The sequence below is a fragment of the Scatophagus argus genome, chromosome 4 (assembly GCF_020382885.2).
Source record: "Scatophagus argus isolate fScaArg1 chromosome 4, fScaArg1.pri, whole genome shotgun sequence".
Lineage (NCBI taxonomy): Eukaryota > Metazoa > Chordata > Actinopteri > Scatophagidae > Scatophagus > Scatophagus argus.
Window position 1 is genome coordinate 5040847 of NC_058496.1, and position 26329 is coordinate 5067175.

The 26329-nt window shown below is 42.2% G+C and overlaps 1 protein-coding gene across 5 annotated transcripts in view; it reads left to right on the forward strand.

Moving 5' to 3' along the window:
- LOC124058128 (RCC1 domain-containing protein RUG3, mitochondrial-like) overlaps positions 1-26329 on the forward strand; it is a 286532-nt gene that overhangs the window by 84388 nt on the left and 175815 nt on the right. For all 5 annotated transcript variants that reach the window (XM_046387041.1, XM_046387043.1, XM_046387042.1 and 2 more), the window contains 2 exons: positions 19842-19966; positions 21473-21616. In XM_046387041.1, coding sequence (XP_046242997.1) covers positions 19842-19966; positions 21473-21616 — 269 coding nt within the window. The remainder of the gene's footprint in view (positions 1-19841; positions 19967-21472; positions 21617-26329) is intronic.

The following is a 26329-nucleotide window of genomic DNA, read 5'->3' on the forward strand; positions in this document are numbered from 1 at the left end:
AAATTCTAAAAAAAATATGCAGATATTCATATGAATTGTAGAAACCTTGATTCATTGTTCCTGTTTCAAAATTTACTACGCCCTGCATACTTTCAGCGATGTTCTCCACCATGTTTTACAGCGTGCCGGAGAAAATTTTAAATTCCATTTTTTTCCCTGAAAACCTCATTGTTTAAAATCTTGTTTTTCCTGTTTCTTTAGATTTGTTAATTCTTTTATTATACACCAGAATGCCTTTTTTTCCCCATCTAAACCACACAAAGTAAGGATATATGAGATCTAAGACCCTTTCCTTCAATGAGTGTTATCCCCCAGAATGTGAGTGGAGATTCTGCCTTTGGTTGCTTGCTTCCTAAGCCTTATTGATCTGTGGGCGTTTTTTCTCCCCCATTCTCCAAAGTCACTAAGCTTGCATCAATTCATCTTAATCTGTTTGCTCCTTAAACCCGGAACAAGGCATGTCTTGTTTCCTGGTTGTAGGAGTCTCTCGGCTGGCTTCCCTCACATCCTTCCTAGCCGGGCTTCTCCTGGGTGGCAACAAGAGGCTTTTCATATCGAATCAAGTGTTATTGAGTTCCCCCACACACCTCTTATATTCTCCCCTCTTCTTCGTTCACTCCATCTCTTTTTTCCCCGCTCTCTTCCATCCACTTTTAACAAAGCATCCCTTTAATGACTGTGGGATTATGGGCCAACCTTTTGCAGCCAGTTTGTGGACTAGCCTGTAATCTGACCTCATTACATCTCCTGTAACAAGCTGCTGGGTCACCACAGAGCGACTACACCTTATCCTTCTGAGAAGCCAAGCTGCACACAAGCCCCCCCACCCCGAAATGACACTCAGTCAGCCAAGTCAGGCATCCAGGCCACCCTTTCCTCACCGGCATACCTGATCACCAAAGCGTAGTATCCCTTGATCCTGTTCCCTTCCCTTAACTTCTCCTCCGTTACACCACCAAGATGAATGGTTGTTTTGTGGGGCCAGATAAAAACACAATTGTGTGGGTCCAGGCATGGCGGTGTCACTGATAAATGCGGAAGGGACATGTTCCACAGGCTCCTAATTTTCTGACAGAGGGAGGTTAGCGCAGCAGGCCTCTTCCTGATTACCATACAGCCACACATTTACACATAGACAACACACACCACACTCTACTGCTGTGTGTGTACTGTACTGTATCTCCCCTTCTCTCTCTGGTCTTGGATATTGTCAGAAAAACACAAATTGGAATCTGGCAGGAGAGCTAGATAGTGGTTATAGAATTATTACTGACTACACAAACAACCCAAACCTTCCTTTTTTGTATCTAACATGCAATAAAACATATTTTTGTTGAGCTGCATATAACTTATTTAAAACACAGCTACATTAAAATTATATTTAGTATGTTTATTTGATATCAAGATGAACATGTTGGTATGTGGTCATTATCTGTTAAAAATGGCTAAATTGATGCAAGGTTCTTGAAAACAATAATTTATTGTTTTTACCCATTCCTATGTCCTTTTCTGCTCCATTTATTTTTTTCTCTCTTCAGCCCTCTGCGAATCTAGTGCTCCTACAGGCTGCCCCCCTCTTTTTTCTCCCTACCTCAGTCCACACCCCTCTCCATCCTTTCACTCCCCCTGCATGTGTCCCTTCATCCCAGCAGTGTTTGAGGGGCAGGTGTTGACAGCAAGCTGGCATGTTGTCAGGCCTACTATGCGGCATTGTGTGGTTGCACTGTGCTTGAGAGGACAAGGGAGGCCAACACAGGTCCATTACATCACCCCCATCAACACTGATTGGACTCAGGACGGGGTCTTTGCATGCTCATGAGCGGATGGCTCGGCCCGGCCCATATGCCTTTAATACAGGAACAGATGTGAAGACCCTGAGCTCTCACTCCCCTTATTCCCTCTCTCTGCCCTCCACACTGCCTCAAGCCAGCCATGTTGTCCTAGGCCATGCTTACTGGGCCGCTAGTTAAACAGGTTCAGTGGAAACTAACTGGCACACTCAGATGGTTGGGTGGAGATGAGTTTTCTTTCAGATGGCCACCCTCCAAAACTGTCTGTTTTGTTCTGCACAGAGAAAAGGGAAGGGAAGCAAAAGTCCAAGAGGTGATGACAGAAATATGAATTGTTGGCAGATGATACCAAACTCATATATCACCCAGTCATTTGGGACATGCTTTCCTTTACAAACACACCAAATGGACCACAAAAGGTTTATAAAAATGTGTCAGTTTCTCATCGTTTTTCAACTTTTTTTGGTATATATATATATATATGTAAAATTTACTTTTTTTTTTACAGACCACAATGATAATCATATCCTAAATAAAACTATATTGGCCTAATGGATGCTGCCTATCAACAACCGTGACAGAACAGCCTTTAGAGGATTATTAATGGTCTCAGCCACTCTCCTGTATGGGCACAACTAAGTAGCAGTCAGAGTTGGGGAGCAGGTGGGAGAGGCTTTGCCGTGTCCGTGTAGTAATTTGCTGGACCTGAACCAGTGGCGACTCAGGAACCCAGTCAAGTAACCCCATATCCAAGCCTCATATGTGGGATTTAGATGAGCTATGGCCAAGGCCCTGGTAATTGTGTGATGTTGTACCTCCAGCTGCTGTGCCATTGAGCTAATACGCTTCTGTGTTTCATAGTGTGGACAAGACAAGACTAGGCATGTTTGATCTGTTGACTTATTCAGGTCGATTTGGGTAAAAGCAGCGATGGGACTTATCGACAGAGGCATTTGCACATGGACAGAAGTAAGGACAGAATAAACAAGCTGTTAGACAAACACACAGGAACCAGATGAAGAGAAACAAAAAGAAGAATGAAAGAGTGAGGTGAAACGATGATGGTGGAGCAATGGAGGGGAAAGCAGCAGGAGTTGACTCCCGTCTCCTCAATAGCATCCCTCTCCTGTTAGTTGTGCCAGAGCAGCACAAATACAGCCAATCAGGGCTTGAGGTCTCTGGCAGCTATTTCCTGGAGAGGGATTACCGACCCCTCCTATTGGGCGGGACAAGGCCTCCTGGTCTGAATTCATCAGTGACACGGCCTACGAGATGTAGGAAGCAGGTTAATAGACACTCATCAGACATCTGCCGCTGGGTTACAGTCCAATAATCTTCTCCCTGGATCTGCTGCCAGCAATTGATGACCACATTTTTTTCCCCTAAACCCTTCAACTGCCCTCCCTCCCTCACTCACTCTCTCCTTCCCCTCCTCTCTGTTTCTCCCAACCACTCTTCTGACTTCACACTGTTACTCAAAGACAAATGCACTCCTAGACAGGTCTGTGGCTGTGTAAATGTACAAACAATTTCAGCCTCTGTCTACCCACTCCTACCTATCAGCCTTTATGTTCCTCAGATGGCAGCAGACTTTTTCTGTTTGGTGGGCCACTTTCAGTGGCGTCTGGTAACAGATTTGGGAGGCCAGCGGTGGCTCAGTGTGACTGTGTGATGAAAAGTCGGCAGTCGTGCAAGAACCAAATGTAATCCTCGCTTCTAACGAACACGGCCTACATCCTCCTGGATTCAAACTGCTTTCTGCTCACACCTCCAGTGAGGAATGACAGTCTCTGGCAATGTCTCTCTTTCTTCACTGTTTTCTTCATTCTCTGTTTTCTTGATGCTCTGATGGCATCTCACTGTGTCCCTCTAACTCTCTCCGACTTTAAACAGTTTCCTTTAGCAAATGCCACTGGGGCAGCAGCAGTTAATGCCAAATGCATAACTGTTATGTGCTACTCTTCTTTGCAGCTTCTAGGATTTGCATTTTCATTATGTCCGGGATAGAACTTTTCTGTAGCTTTCTACATTTTTCCTTGTTTCAGCAATTTGTTTGAGTTGTCATAAATTTGCATCCATTGATCTTTTGTAAGATTAGTTATCAATACCAAATCCTGTCCTCAGACCTAAAATGTTCCCTGTTGCCATTATTATCAAAAATAACTTTTGACTGTTTTCAGTGTACAAGGTTAGTATTGCGCTCCCGGTCATATAATGGTTCTCCTAATGATTACATCCACATATCTTCAGCGAAAATCATGTGCCTCCTCCTTTATTGACTGTTTTCTCAACCAGGTTCAGAGGGCAAGTAGAGAGTGAAGCTCCCTCTCTGCCAGGTTATTTATGACTTTTCTTCCCCAAAGTTATTTTTCTTTCTGTGATTGCAGAGTGGTGTGTTAAATCCGACGTGTCAGGAGATTACTCAGCTGGCCGTCAAGTGCACATGGTCAATTTGCCATGATGAGAGGAAGTGGATCACACAACTCCTGGAATCCCTCAGTGCAATCTCTCGGGGGAACTCCTCTCTCTCTTTCTCTCTCTCACACACACACACACATTCATGGCCAATGTGGTAGTCATTTTGGCCGCCAAAATCAAATGGAGGTTCAATCGTTTCCACATTTCTTAAGATAACATTATGAGAGGGAGAGGGATCGGAGGGCCAGGGCAATCAAACATGTTCTGTTTGGTGATGTTTCTATGGAAGGAGAAATAATGGGGTCATGGGATGAAAGGTGAGACATGTGTAAGAGCAGTTCCTGGGTTCAGCCATAGGACAGTGCCACTTGTTTCTGGATTCTCCACACATGCACAGTTCACTGCTGTCAAAGGCAGCCTGTTGCAGATGCCTTATGGCCTCTGCTCGCAGCAATTAATGCAATTTGACCTAATAACTTTGGGAATTACTAGAAAAACAGGAGTGAAGGGTTCAGTAACAAAACTTCTGGCGTACCTAGCACATGTTGGAGTATTTAGGTAGACATCCTTTGAAATCTTTTACAATGAATGAATGATGTGAATGTAAATAAATGAATATTACATGGGATTATGGGCTATTGTAGTTTTATCTGTTGGTGTGTTTCATTTGCTCTTAAAGTGTCCTGATGCGTGAGAGGGGGAGTGGTTTGTAGCTAAAGACTTATTCATAACTGCTGAGTCTTTTGTGTGAGGGATCTGTGTTGGACAGGGGCGCATTGAATGCAGGCTGGTACCCAGTTTCGGGGTTTCAGACAGAATTTGGGACTGAGAATGGGCAAAGGGCGTTTCCTCCGTTCACACTTGAGCTCTGCCCAGCCATGCTGAACCCCCCGGCCTTCATCTGTCCCCTAGGCCATCATCTCGCCTCTCCCAGCAACAGAGTAATGAAGTGGGAACCATTACGGTCACTACGGCTAATACTGGGCTAATGGAGTTCAGATAGAGGACCAGCCCACCTCTATCCATAAAATAGGCTAGAGCAGTTAAGACACAATTAAGAACTGGGAAGGCTGAACCTTGGGAGCTGTCCTTTTGAAATTCAAATATGCTCTTCATTTTTGTGGGTGACACATCACTCAGTCACACTTTGTATGCTCTGAGGGATTGTGAGCCTCGTGTGTGCTCGTGTGCAGACATCCTGGAAATTCTGAACATGTTGTATTATACTGTATACAGTGTAATACTATGGAAAGTTTGCAAAGTTCAGAAATTATTTTGCATGCCTAGATGAATGCATGCACTTGCTAACAAACAAGTTTGCTGTAATCTTGGTCACAGTCTGCCTGAGTCTTTAATGAGGGACTTTTTGTCACGATGGATCTCCTTCTGATCCTCAGCGAGGAGTGAAATTCCTGCAGTCAGCAGTCAGCAGTTCCCTACACAGTAGCTTGCTGCTGTAGAAATCCACGAGCCAAGAGATTTTTGAGTTCCAGTGCCGCCATATTTGAGGCTTCTGTCACATTCCATGTTCAGACTGGCCTCTGCCTTGGCCACATGATTCACCACCCTCCCAACTCCCGATGCCAAGAACTGTCTTCTTCTGACATCAGCCATCTTTAAGCACTTTGCACTGTGCTGCATTCTCTCAAATTTCTCTTTTCCTGTCTCTGTCGTTTCTCTCACATTCTCGCTTTTGCGCTCTCTCTCTCTCTCTCTCACTTGCTTTCCCCCTTTGTGTTCCTCTTCAGCGATCTGGCTTACAGCTGAAGCTGATTCAGGCATGGAAGGGATCAGATGATTTCAGCTGGAAAAACTGCATTCTTTTTGCACATTGCTTTGAACCCTGCTATTATCCAGTTGCCTGTTTTACAGTAATACTCTTAAACAGAAAGACAAGGATGGAGAAACATTTGCGCAGTCTGTGTCTGGTCCAACAGTAGTTCATTTCAAAACGTCTCTGTACAAAGATGAGTTGATGTCCAGAAAAGAAAAAAAGATAAAAAGGAAAAATCAACCGTTTTCCTTGGTATTGTCATCACTACAAACCGAACAAAATTTCTTTACTTATAAGATCCTCGTTTTACTTACTGTGAATAATTGCAGATGTCTGGTATTTACTTGCTGACAGTTCGGACTTCACTGTGTTTCTTTTGAATTGCACATACATGCCATTGATGGCTCTATTATGAAAACGTGTTGTACATGATGAGGGTAGTTCATATCATGTTTTGCAGTATGTTGGACATGGCTGAGGTGAATGCAGGGTGTATCCCTTTGGGGCTCCCGAGAGGTTTCAGGGTGATCCAGAATGAGCGAGGGGCGTTTCTCCCAGTTCACACTTGATCTCTGCCCAGCCATGCTGAACCCCTCAGCCTTCCTCTCTTCTCGGGGCCATCGTCTCCACATTTCTCCATGCAGCCGAGTAATGGAGTGGGGAACATCAGGGTCTTAGTGGCTAATACAGGGCTAATGTGGCTCAAACAGATGCCCAGCCCACCTCTACCTATGAAGCACGCAAGCAAATGGAAGATTGTTAAAGAACAATGAGGTCCAAGCACCAGAGGTTTTCCTGCTATCTGAGCCTCTTATAAGATTGTTCTGTGCTTTCTCTTTTTGTCTCTTTATATTGCAAAGAATCAGCATCAGTCAGAATCAGAATCGTCTTTATTGCCATGTAAGTGAAGAGGTTTCACATTACTAGGAATTTGTCTTGGTGAATGGTGCATACATAGAATGTAAGAACGAGTAACATATAATAGTAGAATAAAATAAAATAGAATAGAATAAGGTAAAACAAAATAAAATAAGATAATTAAAATAAAATAAAATTAATATTGTGACATTTATAGATAAATGGGAGTTTTAATCCCTAATTTGGTAATAACCTCAACATGCTGACAAACCGCTTGCTTGTCCCCTCCATTTTAGTTTAGCAGGTAGTACTGGGTAGATATTGTTCAAGATTGACTGTTGTGTCATTTGATATGAGTAGCTTTGTATGTTTGAACCTCACCCTTCATGCATATTTTTCTCCATTTTTGAAACCCCTTTCCCCACCCGTTCCAACCTCTGTGTATATATCTTCCTGGTCAGTAAGCATAGGAGGAAGGCCATTATTCCAGATAGAGGTGTTAGCCGAGCTGGGCCGACCTGTATTGATCGCCCGTGAAAGGACGCTGAGTGGGGGAGAAGGACTATTTGCTTTAAAGTTCAACTGCTCTCCACTGCTGTTAGTGTTGCAGCCACAGGAGCAATCGATATCTGGACAGGGACCCATGTCACGAGACAGGCTCCCCATTTAGAAACATCATAATACTGTGCTGATGTTGTTACCCCACAGCCAGAGCTTGTGTTTAGATTTTTTCTTTCTCTTTACTTCCCTCCCTTGTGTCTGGGTTGTCATGTTTCCCCTTTGCACCATACAAGCTGCTTTCTTATTCAATACTGTAGGCTGGGTTTTAGCATGGCGGGCTGGAATCTGTGTGAATTGTAATTATAGATGATACACATGGCTGGAAGGGAGAGATAGAGAGAAAACACAGAGCAGAATAAAAGGCAAACAGTCATTTGCAGCAAAGGTAGATGTCACAAGGTAACTGATTATGTAAAGAACACAGTGAAGGTGTTCATTGTGTGTGTGTGTGTGTGTGTGTGTGCACCCCTTGTTTGCCTATGAAATAAAAAATATATAATAAAATGTGCTTGCTGCATTTCTTGGCTGTGGTTCAAGTGCTAAGGGGAGAGAAAGAAAAAGGGCACGATTGTTTCTAGTTCAAGGTGTGTAATGCACAGAGGCGTACATACATAATGGGGTATTGTCAGGGGGTTAGTATGAGGATATTAATGCCCTGGTTTGTCCATGCTACTTGGTGCAGTGACGCTCCCTGAAGGGAACTGTGAGAGTAGGCTGCTCTAACTACTCTGCCCCCTCCACACCCTCTTCCCCCAAGGCCCCGACTAGAGGTCACTCTGTTTAGCACAAGAGACGAAGCCCATTTTTGCCATGATGGACCAAATGCGTTCCTCTCTATTCTGCTCTTGTCTCGTCTCCTGCGTTGGTAAACATAAACGCCCCGCCTTGCTTCATTGTGTCCTGAGCGTTCACCCCCTTTTTTTTTTTTTTAAACCCTCTCAGTATCTCTGCTCATCCCTCTGTGTAATCCCTCTCTACCCATATGCATATGCATAGCTGCTCGATGGTTGTGCATACATTTGCATCACCCCCAAACACCCTCCAACCCCCCTTTTTGCTGCCTCCCCCCCTCAGGCCCCCACTTCCTTCTACCAATACTCCTACCTCTGCCAACACTCCCCCCCCATAGCCTTCCAATGAACCTGTTTATGTTTGAACATTTTCACTGGCATTTGAACTCATCCCATTGATTTCCTTATGGAGAGAGGTTGTGAGGTAGTTCTTTAAAGGGGTTGAAATCGACCATCTAAATATTTGACTAAGAGGTCACTGAGATCGGGCCAGGACCGTGCGAGACATACAGGCCGAGGTGCAACGTGAGAGAAAAGGGAAGTGGCTGGGCACCTCCGACAGGAAGAAGCTGGAGGGAAGATCCAGCCAGAGGAGTGCTGCAGCAGGATACATAGAGAAGGGAGCAGAGAGAGGCTGCAGTGTTGAACACAGGTTGTATTTTATTTGGGCTCCACAAGAGGGTGCTGCTGGACAATCCATCCCAGATTTTCAAACTGGAAGAGGGGGAAAAACTTCCAAAACACCAGATATATTTATATATATTCACATTTAAACAAGCTCCACTTTTACTCTTTCAAGCAAAGTTATGTACTTATACTTAAGTTGCAATCCTGAAAACTAAATTGATTGTCCCTGCACTTCTCTAAGTACTGCTATTGTGCATGTGTGACAGTAATTACATGCTAAGCCGTCAGCGACATCAACCAAAATTGACTTCACTCTTCCCTTGCATTGTCAATCCATCGTTTTGCCTGAACAAAAATGTGTTTCAGAGATAAATCTGAATGGAGAGGGGTCTTGACCGACACAAGTAAGAAATGTGAAATAATGAATCTAATTGAATGTCTATTAAAATTATAATTTCTGCCTGATTGGCAAAGTGAGTGGCAGTGTCCAGAGTATTACCTGCCACAGCGTTTCTCACTTCACTAAAGACAGGACCCTCTCCCTCCTTTCTCTCTTTCTCTCTCTCTCTGTCTCTCTGCCATCTCTCTCCTTCTGTCTTCATCTGCACATTTCGGACCTCTCGTCGTGATTCTCACGGAGTCCCATCCCAAATTGCAGCGTTAGAATGTACAGATGACAAAATTTGCACTACAATCCCCTCCCATTATGCCCACCATGACAATAGCCCCAGGGCACACAGAGGGGCTCATGTACAATCTCCTCTGGATCCTTAATGCTTAAATGAATAATGCATACACATATTCACTGTAAAACAAGTGTGTGTCCTCAGTTATTAGCTTAACACAAATTATGTATTTTACTGTACATTTGCCATCACCACCATATGTTCCTTGTCAAATCAATGCTAGATTTTGAAACTTGTTAGGGGGAAAAAGGATTTGCATCAGAAACATTAGAACACTGGTTGTCTTCACAATAGCTAGGCTCTATAATCCACTTGTTATTGGGAGTTGTTTAAATAATGGTAATTACTGATCTCTTTACATTGCATCCCCCCCTTCCATTAACAAGCTGTGTGCCTCCCCCTCTCTTCCTCAGTGTCTCTTTTCTTGCACTACAGTTGTATGCTGCCGTGGTGTCTGTAATCGTGGTGTCTGTTGTCATGGTGTTCAGAGCCCATGCCAGATGTCATAGTTAACTTTGAGGGAGAGGCAGAGAGAATCACGCTAGAGGCTATTTTGTTGTCAGTGATTTAGATGAAACACGGAGATGTTAAAATGTTAGACTTGCCCCCAACGCTTTCCCTTTTTCGTGCTGTTTTTTCTACTTTTTTTTTTTTGAGAGGGCTGGTAAATTTACCTCGAGGGTACACAGCCCTTTGCTCTGCTAAATACAAGAGACTTGCAAAGCATTATCTGAAATCAGTATGAACAAGTAGCTATCAGAGAAGAGTTGAAAGTGTCCATGATTTTTTTAAAAATTCTCTTTTAATGTAATTCAGATGGAAAAAAAATAAAAACAAGTAAGCCAAAGTCAGGAGTACAAATTGATATCCGCATGTGAAATTGAATTGTGTCTGTTTGGTTTTACCTGACATGTTTTATGTCAAACACTCCAACTAAGATGTGTGGCTTGTTGTGAATTATCATTCTGAAAAGTAGTTTGTTATAATCAACCAGTGTCCACATCTTTAACTGCTCAGCATGTCATTCTGTTGTTGTTCTTCAATGAAAACAGTGCAAATGACTTGTTCTTACTTATTCTTTAATATCGTGCTTAATCTTTTAATACAATTCTGATTTAAATACATTTCAATATAGAATGTGTATTTATATCTTAATTATTAGGTTGCGTGTGAGTTGTTGCTTCTGAAAAGAAAAACAAAACACAATGCAACACATACTAAACAATTCAAAAAAGTTGAAAGAATCATCAATAAATTAATCAATAAATTAATAACTATAAATATCTGCATGTATATACTGTGTACTGTATATATCACAATGGTTTGTGTATTCCAGAAGTTAAATAAACTGCAATGAGATTCCTCAGATTATTTTTGTAATACCTCAAGATGCTCTGGTGAATTTAATTTTGAAAATACTGGCTGAAGGTGAGCATGAAGTATGTCATTAAGACATTTTTAACATTTTCTAAAATCAATTACTGTGCAATATGGTCATGCAAAGTTACAGGATTGCTCAATCTGAGTATTTGTGTTCATTCCTCACTGAAACAGTGAATATTAGAAAATGAAAGAAAACAAAACAAAATGCTTTATATGTAGCTGTTGGTAAATCAAATTAATTAATTATTTTTATTATTATATGAATATGTAGATTTTGTAGTTACTGTACAGAGTAGAGTTGCTTTGAATGAATTAGACTCTTAACATTTTACATTTAGACAATAATTCATCAACTAACATTTATTGGTTTAATTTATGGGAAAGCAATTTTCACTACCAGCGCTGTGGTAAACATCGTTAATCAAAATACATTATTATAATGAAGCTGTTTTAAAATGTTTATTAAAGGAAATAAAAAAAGGGTTACCCTTGCTTTGTGCATCCTTCCATTGTCGTGATAATTAATAGCTAAACTGAGCATTTTCTTTGCCAATGCAGATGAGGAGAGAGTGCCAGAGAGAGAAAAATAGCTGGACTATAAATTTAACAATAGGTAGGCTTAACCTTAAGTGAAGAACAGTATGTAATATTACAGGAGTAGTCCCATGCAAATGCACCCCGCTGCCTTACACAATGCTGGAGTCGACAGCCAATTAAATCCATCGATGTAAATGCCAAACTAGTTGGCTGATGCTCATTGGACAGTGGGTGGCCTCTGGATTTTTACATTTAGTGTCTGATAATGACAAGAGGGTGTGTGTGCGAGTGTGTGTGTGTTGCTCCAGGTTGAAACTATGAATCTGAACTGTGTTGGTGAACGTAGATGAATCATCTCTGTATGCTTTTGGCGTCCTGGGTGGTAGCAACAGTTTTTTTACATGTTGTATTTAAATTTTGCAAACACAATTATTTGAATGTCGGCATATGAAATAGTACAGTAAGATGTAACACAACTGATGGATTTTGTTACTGTTGCTAGTATTATTAACCTTTAGCAACTTTGTGCTAAGACTTACGTCACAGACAAAGTGTTAGCCCCCACCCGGTTCAGTTTGTGTCATTAGGTGACAGCCTTCTCCCTCCCTCTCTCTGTCCCGTGGTAGGGATGAGGAATCACCAACCACCACCACCACCAACCCCTTGAGTGTCATTTGTTAATGAAGGCCAAAGTGTTAGATGATAAATATGGTTGAAGAGAAATGGCACATGTAAGTGATCTCATTTAGAAGCATTAGATTTGAATTTATTGGGGTACTTAGAGGGGACAGAGGGGCCATGACTCTGAGGCAGAGGGGAAGGATGTCGATGAAGGACTTATAATAGACAGTCGGGTAGGACGACTCAGTGACCGACGATGTATACTGCAACCAGAGAAGGATGCAAGTTTTGTGTGTTTATAAAGCGGTATAAGATCAGATGAACTTCATTGATCCCGCAGTGGGGAAATTCACTATGTATATGTGTGTGTGCTCACATACAGCTGTGTGCATGGACTATACTTAGCCTTGTGTTCTGAATTTTCAGTTGTTGCGTTCTTGCAATAGACCATACAGTATCAAGAACAAGCCATTTGGATAGAATACCACCTTAAGTTTTATTATAAACACTATAATAAAATGATACACCGCACCTGTCTGCTTTTTAAATTTGTATTTTCTGCACTGGGGATATGTTGAAGACATTTCAGTAATTATTGCCATCGTAAACCACTGTTTGGGTGTAAAACCAGTGAAACACAAGGCTTTCAAACAGAAACAGCAAAAACATGTTTATTAAACAGGCATTGATTTGTGTAGGGACATGTCTGCACAGGGAACAGTTTTCACTTGGTTCGGGACTCTTTTTTTTTTTGTGTATAATCCCCACATCAGAGAGAAACAGCTTTGCAGGAGAGACTTGCCTGCTTGCATGGTTCACGGTTAATTTATGTTCGGTTTTGTTGCGGAAACTACACCCATATTGTGCAGTCAACTATTCAGGAGAGTCCTACAGTATCTATAAACATTGGCAGAGTGGGACACTCGGAATAAAAGACCTGCAATACCTCCGACTGGTTGACACAGTTTGGATTGCAGAAGACGAACAATATATTCAATCCATTTCTTGGCCCCGATGCATTTAGTAAATACAGTGCCTGGTTGGTAAGAGGGATGTTGACAGAAAATCAAAAGCAATGTAGCAGCAGCGTCCTATAATGGAGACTTAGCTCTACTTTACACTCCTCTTACAAAGATCTACGATTTGAAAACAATCAATCCCTTCATGAGAGCTTGTTATTTTCTCCTATAATAAAAGTAACAGCTTTTCATCATTCTTTCACAGCGCTGATTGTGTTTACACTGGAAATGTAAGCATTAATAGCACTAGTGTGCATAGAGAGAGAGAAGAGAATATAGAAAGGTTTTTATTTGTGAGAATCCAACTTTTTATTTTTTCTTCCTTCTTTTACTTCTCTGTCGAATCTGTTTTGCTGTCGTCAGATGGTGAGGATTGAAAGTTTCCACGCGGCATGTCGACAGCTTGCCATGAGGATGGCACTGCATGGCACAGAGCAGCGGGATGCTGCGTTTCTCTTACCCGTCTTTAATTTGAGGTGAAGGAGTTTGGGATTCACCAGAAAGTATTTCCATTTGGGGTTACATGTGGGCAGTTTCACAAAATGTCCTTGTACTTTTGTGGTGTTGTTCTGTCATGTCTGTTTGTGGTCACTTTTCCCTCCATTTCTTGCTTAAAGATTCTACCACCACTTTTGACTTCCTGTGCTCATTGTCGGCTAAATATTTTGCTGCGATGGTGTCTCTGTTATCTGACATTACACACAAACATCTGGCATCTTTGTTGAACCAGGTGTTGACATTGCAAATAAGCTGTCCTTGTAAATAGTTAATGTTTTAGCTCGCTGCAGACCATTGCACTGGAGGAAATGTTTCTTGTTGAGGCCCAATAAGTCACTTAAGAGGAGCTTGTTTGTCTCTCCTTGCAAGACCCTGCCTGTGGCACAGCCTCTATTAGGCCCTGTTACGTTTCTTCTCACAAATGACCGTTTAACCGTCTTTTCCGCACCCTGACGCCTCGCCTGTTATTACCGCCATTGTCTCTCTTTCTGTTGTATACATGTGTGAGGCTGGGCCCTTTAATATGCGGAGAGCTTTTCCTAGGCTCTCCTACGGGCACACTGGTCTGTGTTTACTCCTCAGTCAGAATGCCTCCTTTCCACAAGTTTGACATGCCTTTTTGTTGCCATGGTAAGCCCTCCCTTAAAATATATATTTCTGCTTTTGGCCTGGATGGTTTTTTATCTCAGTGGTTTAGAGCCTGTTGCCCCCAGGGCCAGATTTAAATGTGTGTGGGTCTTCAAGGATTTCTCTGCAGAAAAGCCGTTTGGATTGCAGCCTCACCGCCATACAAGTGCGACCGAATTGTGTCATTTCAGTTTTTTGAGCCATCGTTGGAACCAAAGGAAAGTCCAAAAGAGAAGCAAAAAACACAAGACAAAAGCTGATGAAAATGGACCAGATTGGATTATGTCAGACTTGGCATGTGTCTCGTTATGAGGGAAGTCTTCGTTCTGTCTTATCACACTCTGCCTTACAGCTAAATGAATTAAAAAAAAAAAAAAAAAAGGCAAAGCGCAGCTCTGCTCCTCGGAAAACAACAGCCAGATCGTAACTGTAAATACTGGCTTAAAGTGGAGTGGGCTCTGCATGATTTTAGTCAGAAAACAGGAAGTGAGAGGAGGGGAAAATATTTACACTGTGTGACTGCACTAACTTTGGGGACATGGGCGCTCTTTAAGCAGCTATAGATGGGGCAATATTTTCAATACATTTGCCCCAAAAAAACAGTTTTCTTATTGGCACATGTTCTCACAGACTCTATCTGAGCGTCTACCCATGGTTCATTTTGAGAGAGTACTGTAGTATGTTCAGGTGGGTTTAACTGCCAGGGTGCTGTTTGAAAATCCATCAGATGGGAGATGAGTGCTCTGTGTGGTTTGAGACTGAAGCTACAGTTGCTCACCATGGCCTGACACGAGGATTAATCTTAAAGTTGACGTCATTCCAAAGAAAAAGGTCGCAGGGTGGGTCTGTTTGGATATGAGACCACATTCTGCTTTTTAATCATGTATTTTGGTTGGCAACTTTCTCTCTCATTTCCGCATCACTTTTAATTAGTGCAGCTCAACCTTCGTGTCTCCGAGAGCCAGGGGGGCTGCATATCTGCGACGTTCAACAGGTAATCAAGACTGATTAAGCGCTGAGCATAGCTTAATTGCATTAGATCTGAGAAGCACGCTATAACCGTCGTAACTGCAAACACACATGGTCTCTGAGCAAAACAGAGGTTAAGTTTTCAGAAGAGGAAGTATTTTCCTCTTCTGTACAGAGAGGCTTATGATTCTGAACATCTGAAAGACACAATCCCAATGTAATGCCACAAAATCTTTGCTAGTCTTTGCAAGTTATCAGAGTAAAAGTTGTAGGTGTTGTTATCTTTTTTGATTGACAGTGTTTCTGTTCTGTTCTGTTCTTCTGTACAATTTTTTTTTTTGAAGTCGAGAAAAGTAAGTGTGTGTTACCGAATGAACATGCTCTATTCACTCTGGATTTGTTCATGTCTGAATTCCTTCTGTATCATCGTGAAGCCCCTTAAGTGTGCTGTGACATGTCCTGAAATCCTTGTTTAGCACCTCTCTCTGTGTGTTCAGGGTGTGAACTGATACCTAGTGTCAGCTGTAGCATCAGGGACAGAATGGCGAGACAGAAGGAGGGATAGCTGAGGTGTGCATAAATGAAGAAGCTGGGAGGATTAGCCCTGGGAAAGCACGAGGCACACCGGGGAGAAAGAAATGGAAATAGGAAGACATGACGAAAGAAAAAGAGGAGAGTGAATGAGAGAGTTGCGGCGTTAATGGAGGGGGATGTCAATTTTCTCCAATTTAGCTCAGGAGGAAGCCATTTTCTTGGTATTAGATGGTCGGATCAATGCAGCTTTCCAGTCATTTATTAGTGTGTGGGGACCTAAACTGTTGCCGCATTCATCACCAGGCAGAGAAAACAAAAACACTATTTTCACAGGGCTCGACCTTCTCACCACTTGTCAGTTAATTATGCATTGAAAGTGTGGGGCAAGAGTTCAGCAGTGAAACACTTTGACTGAGCCCTTTGAACTCAACCAGGAAAGAAATCAGCTCTCTTAATCCCGGCTCCGATGTGATCATCGTAGCCAGAGGATACAGACCTCTGTGTCCATCATCTCACGGTCAGCCAACTGCAGCTCCATTACTAATGCAATCGCCCCTCTGATCTGAACTTCAGAACCTTGAACCAAAAATAAATAAACATGTCAAAGATATGGCGCAGGGGCAAAAGAAAAAGAAGGTGTGAATGAGTCATCCACAAAGGGTTCATCCAGTGTGGACCTATAGAACTCTTCCAGCTGGTCTTGATAGCCTAAGGTGATAGGAGCTGTGTGATACGTGATCATTTTGATCATACAACAAGTAATGCCCCTCTCATTAGCACAGGTCATGCTCTCAGCTTCAAGAAGTTCACACTTTTCATCATCTTACCCAAAGAGACTAGCATGGGAAGATGGGGCCGGAGAGATAAATGCTAAACGCACAGAATAATGAGCAGTGTAGCACAGTATGTAGTGTAAGGATATTTAAAGGAGTGTGGGTGTGCGGTGTGGATCTCAAAGGTTTAGGGGCATCTTCCACCATGTACATCCAAGTCAACATCTGGAATATAGCAGGTTGTGCAGAGAACCATTTCGGTATTCCCCAGACTCATAAACACTCCAGATCAAGGGCCCAGCACACCTCCTGAAGAAATCTATTGCCACAATTTATCAACTTGGATTGGTTAACACTTGGACTCTCAGAATAGGACCCTTCTTAATTTAGAAGCTGCTCTAAATGCAACTGGCCGGCCCAAGTCTAAATGTTTAAAAGTCAAGTGAAGGAAGGAGTCGGTTAGACCTGAAGTTATGTCCTCCAAGGGAACTTTACAAAGATCCCCTCACAGATTTATAGCCACTTACCTAGAAGCCTGAGTCGATATTCATAAATGGGGCTTCAAACAAAGCCCCCCATCCACTATCCCTGCTTGTAAATAAATACAGATATGCCTCTTTTACAGACAGCAGCAATCTAAAATATTACCACCAGCATAATTTTACCACACACATTAATATTTTACAGCACATTGTATTTTACCGCATTGAATCTTAAACTTTCATGGCCGGCCCCAAGGATTTTATTTCTAAGGAGTCTGTATCATTATTAGCCAGGATGTACAGCAGGTACAGCAGGCAATCGGCTTGCGCTTCTCACCGTTTCATAGATGATATTTTCACAAAATCAATAGGGTCAACAGTGCTATCCTTTTTGTGTTAGTCAGACTCAGACTGTGTCTTCTAAAGTTGAACGCCTTTGTGATAAACTTCTGTATTATCAGCTGTTACACTGAGGCCGTCTTAACTGTCAAAATTACATGATCTTTTTGTGCTGCGTTTTGCCCTTGGGAGGGAAAAAAAAACTGAAAACATATGTAGCCGCATGTCTTTCACTAATCCTTTATTTGTTTTTGCACAAGGTATCAGTTCATTAAATTTATCATCCCTAGACAGATTTATAAATTGCTCATGTAACCATAAGACCCTATTAAATCTAGTTTGAAGTTTTTAGTTTTTAAAACCCAACCTGTACAGTATCCGCCACATTATGATGGGAATAAACACTTAACATCTGCACATGTGTGTTTGCATCTGTGCTTGTGGATGTGCCTGTGTAGTGATTTAAGTGGTTTTAGTGTCAAAACAAGTCTAATGAGCTGGCACAATAATTATCAGCCGTTTTGCTCTCACTTTAGCTAATTGAGGCTTTATTTTAGAGTTAATACCACTGCCTATGTGCACTCTTTTACAGTTACCAAAATGTTTGTCCACAAATAGTGCTGCCAATAATTTAGATTTTTAATTTTACATGTCAGTGTTTTAATATCTTCCTATTAACCGTACTTATGAGCTTTGACAGCGCTCACCAGATGGGGGCCATTGATCAACTCTTGTTTTGTGTATTTTTTTTTTTTTTTTTTTTTTTGCAGGTGCCTCCTTCTGATTTGCTTTAGTGGTGCATGTAAGAGTCTTCATCTGGAATTTTTATTTTTAGTCTACTTAATGATTTGTTTGTTTTATTTATTTATTTGTTTTTTGCTATAAACAGACCAGTCATTTACCGTGGCAGCAATTTTAAAGAGGGTCCTCCCTTTTTGAATTTCTCTGCACTTTTGTCTATCATGTCTCTTCCTCTTCTTCCTTTTTTTCTCACCTTGCACCATGTATTCGAAGCGCTTTGTGAAATTCCTGTCTTATCCAGGTGAGTATGAGCTGATCCCCAGGCCCTTTGCTCTTGTCGGGAATCTCCGAGACTATCGGGCTCTCCTGGGGCCCTGTTTCACACACCAAATTGATGTCTCCGGCTGGAAATGACACTTTCAGCAGGATTTGCCATTCTAAACCACCTCAAACCCATGTGATCTCACCCATTCACTCTCAGAGGGATTGCCTTGAAATGCACCATAGCTTGAAAAGCCAATGAGCATAGCGTGCTTGAATAAAAAGCTGATACATATCCTATCAGAGGGGAAAAAAGAAGAGATATTCTAAAATGCTAGCAATGTAAAACAGCATTTTTTGCTCTGAACAAAGACCAACAGTTCCATGAATTGAATTCTATTCCATGAATTTTAATGTGTAGATGTTTGTCCATCGTTTGCTTTATGTTGTTAATATCAGTCTTGGTCTGAATACAGACTGAAATGGTATGATTAATACATACTATTCAGGTCTTGCCATCATTTTCCTAACAATACACTCCACTTAAAGCAGGAGCACGGTGACCATGTCACTTAAGGACTAGTTATGATATAATTTGACGCTGTAGTAGAAGGAAAAGGTGTGACCAAGAATCCCGCCCTTGACTTATTTTCATCCCTAAGGCTTTTGGGGACTGCACGTTTCTCCTAGGGGGCTCCGCAGACTGGCATAATGGATAAGGGCAAGGGTGTGAAAGGAGCACCTTAAGGCTCCTCATTCAACTCTCCCAATCTCTCCTGCACACACTCTTGAGCCGCGAAGGCCTTCTTTCTTTGCCATGCTAGCATGGGAGTCCTGTAATAGGCTCTAATTGATAGGGAGGTGTTGGGGTCTTTCTGTATGGGCTGAAGGGATGAGAGCAAGAGACAGAGAGGCAGAGGATTACATGTGGGCATGTGGGGTGGAGCGGGGGAGGAGGAGGAGGCTGTGGAGTGGTCTAGGCCTCGTCCGTAATGAGTCATTAATTTCCTAGCGGTTTTGTGGCGGTTGGCTCATTACTGGGCTGCAGAGGAGCAGGAACAAAGCTCTGGGTAGGTAGGAGGTGAGCTTAAATAAGTGGGGCTCAACACTTCCCAACAAAAGGAGGAAGAGAACATTGAATGGCACTTGGAACAGATGCAGTAACAAGTGGCAGATGCAAATTGCGGGAGAGCAAGTCTTCCTTCAAGCACTTTTCTCTTTTTATTTTGTCAGACTGCAGCCTGAGAGTCTAATTAGTTAGTGAGGTGTTTCACTTCTGATAGGGCTGTGTCTCGTTATTGTCACAAAGAGGATTCATAGAAATGGGAGGAAATGCATATGTTCCACAGTCCCCAGTGGAAGCCGCTCACTGCAGTGGTTCAACTGACTTGATTATTTATTTTACCCTATAGAAATGGAAAAGATCTGCAATATTTTCATGCTTTGGAGTGGTGTTGTATGTAGTTTAAAATGTGATAAAGCAGTATGAAGACAATGCCCTCAGGTAATTAATTATGTTTTTAATTATGTGTTTATACGCTTCTCCCCACAGACAGAATGATTATGGACAAGTTGGCAGTGGTTCTAATGAAAATGCGGTCATCCCTCGCTTTGTGGAGTTTGTGGACCACGTGTCGAAGGTCACCTGTGGGGCAAACCACAGTCTCGCACTGACAGGTACAGTAATGCACTGAGTTGGCCTGCTATGATACACAACATTCAATCAACATCATTAAATAGATGATGGTTACATGTATGGTACATTATATAGATCCTTTATGCAGTTACCTCTTTTTCTATGATATGTCCCAACAAATAAGGAGCAGTTGCTCTCATTGACCCTTCATCTATTATGCCAGGTTTTATATTCCGTAAAACCCACTAGCACAAATCAGCTGGACAATATCTTTAAGAAATGGAGCTGACGTCACTAGTCAGCATGAGCTGTCACTGTGTACGTCAAAGCTCACCTCTTTTACTCAATTTTATGTGAATATCAGAGCCCTCGAGTCCTCGATCGCACATCACCTGAGAGAGAGAGAGAGAGACAGAGTTAGCGAGAATATGGCCCTGGCTTCTGATCCATAACAGTCATTGCCTGTTACATACATTTCAGAATTCATTCAGGCTATGAAGATAATCGAGGTAGTCGACAGTTTCCCCTGCAGCCCAATGGATTTATGATAGCACTGTCAAGAAAATGAGGCGAAATGACACAGTAGCTGACTTTAGCTGCAAATAATGTGATAGGCCGCACAGTGGTGCAGCAGCAGCTGCTGTCATTGCAGGTAATAGGCTATAAAGAAGCCTGATAGCAATACCTGTCATTTCTTAATGGCTGACTTCACTGAAGAGCTTTTGTGGCCTTTAACATGAAGATAATGGAAGATACAACAAATTTTACAGCTTTTGCGTTGCATCCATAATTTATCACCGGAGGCCCCATGCAGCAGTGGCAGCACAACAAGGACAACATGCTCCTAGAAGTGTGCATTCTGAGGTGCAAGATGAGCTGCAGTGGTTTACAGGCTTTGGAATTAATGGAAGAACTGCACAACAGCTAGAAAATCTTAAGTCAGAGGATTTTATCATATACCTGTCATGGTCGGTGATGGCTTTGAGTATGACATAGGCCAGTCACACTAACTTTTGATGTTGTATATTAATACAACTACGCCCTTTCAAAGAACAAATTACTTTTTAATTCTTAATGATATTGGAATTGCAATGTGAAAAAAATACTTAAATCCTGGAAATAAATTAAACAAAGTTGCACCGCCACTATTAACAAAACTGTTAACAAAAGTAGCACTTTTTAAAAATTAAACGGGGTGTTGTCCATTCTTAGCAGGTAATGTACTGCATGTCCTGTTTTTGCCATTTTTCAATGTCCAAGTTCATGTCCATATAGCTATAAGTCGATGTGTATGATGTGTGTAAGATGTGTGTAAGATGTGTATGATCAAGATCAGTGAGTTTTTTTAAATCACTTCTTAAAACTCACTTTTATAATCAGACTTTTACATGAAATCATCTTTTTACTATCCTTTAATTGCCCTTTTATTGCACTGTTTTAAATTGTTCGATTTCTTACCCTTATTTATTATACCCTAATTTTCTATATTACTTTACTTTGCTTTTTGGGAAAAGAGTATTATTAATTTGCTCATTGATGACATGCAGGTGACGGCAGGTTGTTTCAGTGGGGCTGTGGACGAGCATGTGGGAACATAAAGAGGAACATCCTGTTCCCAGAGGAAGTGATGCTACCAAGCTCACCAGTGAGAGACATTGCTGGAGGATGCTGGCATAGCCTGCTTCTCACAGGTTAGTCTCTGCTTATGTTTAATGTAACTCTGTGTTATACAGGCTTTCTTTTTTTATTTTTGCGTTTCCTAAATCCAGCCGCACCTTCTGCCTGCTGTTACTTGCTTTGTTCTGTTCACTGAACATGCAGACATACAGCACATGCTTACATGTGCTGTACATGCCGACATGTCCGCGACCTCCATATAAAGTATGTGTAAATCCTCGGTGTGTGTCTTGGCCCTCACACAGACGTGCGAGTGTGTGCGTTTAGCTGTGATGTCTATCTATCCTCATCATTCATTAGGAGCTCTTCCAGGGCCAGTGCGGCTACGTAAACAAAGAGGTTGAGGCCGCTGCTGCTCTTTCACCTCACTGCGGAGAACTTCAAAGTCACTTCTCTTCACAGAGCAGATGAATGCTCCCTGTCTGCCTGGCTGATATATTGGCCCCAGTTGCTGTCTTCTTACTGTAGTATGGCTCCGACTGAGGCCCCATCATGGAGCCAGAGCTGGGCCATTTGTTAGTTTTAGCTGTATCTCCAAGACCTGGCTTTAATTCTGAAGGGAGGACATTAATCCTTTTAATACAACACTTTGTAGAGTCGTTTTCCTGTGTTGCTAATGCTGTCTATTATTAACCCCATTAAAAGTGTAATACAATTTAAGTAGAGTGCTAAAAGTGGATCATTTGTTGCTCCGTTCTGTTTGAATTAATTCTCAATTTATGATCTAAATGATTAAACTATCGGAGTCACAGCACTAAATGAGATTCTTAAACGGCCAGACATACATTTATACATATTAATACAAACATTTACGAGCAAGCATTCACACAGACTTGTCCAAGTATACACACACACACACACACACACTAAGCAAGCTGCTGTGTGTTTCATTTGCTCTTCTAAATCCTGTAATGTCCCCAGTTTGATCCCTAGCTCCATTCTGTCATGAGGGAACAGAAATATCCATCTTCAATCAGGCCTTAATGAATAGCCTGATGAGTGTCGGGCAGAACTGAATTACCAGATAGATTTGAAGAGCGTGAGAGTGAGTGTGTGTGTGTGTGTGTGTGTGTGTGTGGGATGAGCGGGGGGTAGTTAGACGGCCAGTAGAACAGGACACATGTAGAAATTAATTCCCTCCAAGTTCAAAAAAGAAATTGGCTAATTCTGTCATATGAGCCTTATGGAATCGCCTTATCTGTTGGTATGAGTCTTCATTTATTAGGGTCAAATTGCACAGGGATGCACAAGGGATAGAAAAGAGAGGTTAAGGAGAGCAAGTTGCAGTGATGGAGGGCGAGATTTGAAAATTGGAAAGAAAAGGAGAGAAAGAACGGGGGGGGGGGGCAACGTCGGCAAAACGATGTAGAGATGGGAACGATGGAGCTGAAAGAGAGTAAGAGAGTCAGTGGTATGAGAGACAGCTTGCCTGGGCCGGAGCATATTGAGGGCAGCAGGTGGAAGAGTGGCACAGTTAATTAAAACGCCTGTCTTAATGTCTCAGCCCGTCACTCCAGGGAGAGAGAGGGAGAGACAGAGAGAAATAAAGAGAGAGAGAGAGAGTTGCCAGGCTTGAGTTGGGCTGCACCCAACCAGCCATCTAGACAGCAAACCGACCATCCAGCCAACCCACCAGGCCACATGTCAGACAAGCCCTGACACTATGCCCTTCACCCCCATCAGCTTTTTGCAACAGACACACACTCACACATGTGCAGAGACATGCACACATGTCCAAACCCCCACCTGCTGTTGCCTTTTTCTTATCCACGTACCCATGCACCTAACGGCCACCCTCACTAATCTGATGCAGACTTCTTATAAAACAAAAAAGCCCCTTCTCTGAAAAGAAAGAAAGAAAGAACAAACACACACTTCTGATGTTACCATTTTGCTCAGCAGCATCTGTAGCATGCCTCTAGACTTTCAGCCTTGCAGCGTAATCTGTCTGCTTTTAATAATTCATAGAAAGCACGGGCTGTGCGCTATGTACTGAACGCTGAGGGTAATGGGGATGTTGTGATATTTCTATCATGGCCTGTCTGGAGCAGCAAGCAAATCAAACCTTTAAAGATCTGATAAGCAGTCTGCTCAGTGTCATAACAGCATTGGCTGTCATCGCTGCCTTAGGTGGACCTTAACAAATCTATTCTGCTCTCTGTGCTACAATCTAGCAAATGGTGATACATGACAGAGATCAAAGTTTTAACTCGCTCCAAATCATTAAAGACGAAGGTACGCCTGAGTCCGATGCCAAGATTGATAATCCTCAGAGCACCATTTTACTGCAGTAAAACTGTACTCAATATATTGTGTTCAGTACATTTTACAGTACATTTTACACAAATAAAATTTTATTTTAAGAGGAAGGAGAAGGAAAAAGAAGAGGGTGAACCTGTGTGAGGCGGGTCTGGCGTGGTAAGTCGTGTTGTTAGACTAATGTTTCATCAGGCTCTGTTGTATCACGGCGGATCGTTTTGTGAAGAACCAGCCTGGTGCCTCAGTAAGCATGAATCTGAGATTGTCAGACTGAGTGACAGCCTGGAGATGGCAGATAATTCAAAGAAATTGGAAGTGTGAAATCTTTAAGGGCCACTTCTTAACACAGCAAATGCCAGGGTATCTCTCCATCAGCTGCTGCTCTCACAAGCCACCGCATTGTTAATGGTGGCCTGTCTGTCCATCAAGACCGCTTCAGGAGGGATTTAGACCTGTTTGCCACCTTATCTCTCTGACTGCCTCCCACTAACCTGACCTGCACAAGCCTTGACTGCTCTGTGTGTGTGTGTGTTCCATGTGGCCAATGACTGTCATAAATCTACCTCCAGTGCAACATATATTTTTCCTTTTCTGTCTGCTTATTTATAGATATTGATTTATTTGATTATCTCTCTGACAGTGTTTTAGTACATCTGTCCATTGTTACACAATCAGGAGCCAAATGTAATGGTGCTTGTAGCACTTGTTAATTTAGCTGTCAGCACTAGTGATTGACCTTAGATTGGAGCGGTGAGAGCTCTTTGTCCCGGTGAGTGTTGTTCTGTGTGTGCTGCTGTCTTTCTGGATGGATACGGGAAAGCCAGTGTCTGCTGTCAGGTTTGTGCAACAACATTGTTCTCAGTGAGAAAAATCAAAATCTCAGACAATAACTGTTCACACGAGTCACATCTTTACATGAAAAAAAAAAATATTATTAGATATGTGGAGATTCAAACATATGTATTTGAGGTAATTTGGGAATAGGATTTTGACATTAACATTGACACTCAAAATCATATCAATTTGTCCTGTACAAAATGTGCTGCTGTCCACCAAAGTCCACTCAGACACTGATAGTGTAAAAAGAGGAGGCAATGGAATCAATGTCCTCTATGAATATACATTTCATTAATAAGTTGAGATCTGGGGCATTTGAATACCCAAAATTAACCTAAAAGTAATTTGAAATATAAGTTAATTATTAGTTTCATAATGAGGTTTATGATTAAGAAGTTAATAAAAGAAACAAAAAGTCCACTTTTGTGCGAGAAAATAAAACCGAGAATTCACACAGGAGTTAAAAAAAAGAAAAAAAGAAACTGGTGTGTGTGTGTGTGTGTGTGTGTGTGTGAGAGAGAGTGAATGTGCTCACTGATGTTCATTTGCCTCACCAGAACTGCCACTTGTCTGCTGAAAGTCAAATATAAAGGTTCTGTAGGTGCTGGCGTGACCCAGCTCGCACACTTTCCTTTTCCTTTACTCACTCACCAACTTCCTACACTCTCACAGTTACTCATTGAAAACAGCTAAGGGTAAGAAGCGTAGCTGAAAGACTGAAGAGGACAGAGAGAAAGAGGAGAAGGAGGAAAGACAACAGGGCAAAAAAAATAAAAAGGATCCTCCACATGTACATCTGCTAATCCTAAAACTCTGTGCTCTGTTTGTATGTACAGGGAAATAACAAGAGAAAATAGACAGATAAGGGAGGGGAACTAGAGAGAAAGGAAAATAAATAAAGAGGAAAAGAAAGATATATGTCCCCTATTTTTCCCCTTGTAGTGGTCTCAATTCCCTGCCAGAGCTCCCTGTCACAGGGAGGTGGTTCCCAGGCCGACACATCTCAAGCTGTTCAAACATCCATTAGGATGTTTTGTTTTATACACTCTACAAATACAGCAAGGCGAGAGTGAAGCGGGCAGATTATGAGAGGGAAATTGAGGAAGAAAGAAAAGAGACAGAACGAGAGAGAGGAGAGGATGAAGAGGGGAGTTAGTTGATGGGAACAGCAGAAAGAGGAGAAGAGGAAATTTATCAAGAAACTCGTGTGATATTTAATGATCCTTGTATGTGGAGAGGGAAGACCACACCGGCTCGTTCTCCTCCGCCAAATACCGATCCCCTAACTTAATTTCCTGCTCAATTGCTGTTCTATAGTGCATAGTACAGTGATACAGACTGGCAATATAGAAAACAGATTGCCTGTGCGGCGGAGTGGATAAGGCTGAGGCTTGTGTTGCTGGAGACCTGCAGTCTCCAGGGGGGTCTTGTCGGTGGGCTTCACAAAACCAACAAAGCCCATCTTTCCCTGCGACTGGCAGCAGCTGGCAGGTAGATCTTCAAGCACTGGAGGTGGGGAAGTGGATCTGTGGGTGTGGTGTGTGTGTGTATGTGGTGCAGAGAGTCTTGCTATTCTTTGTAGTGGAGAGTTCCACAGTCTTCCATCTTGTGTTTGCTTCATGTGCTGTGAC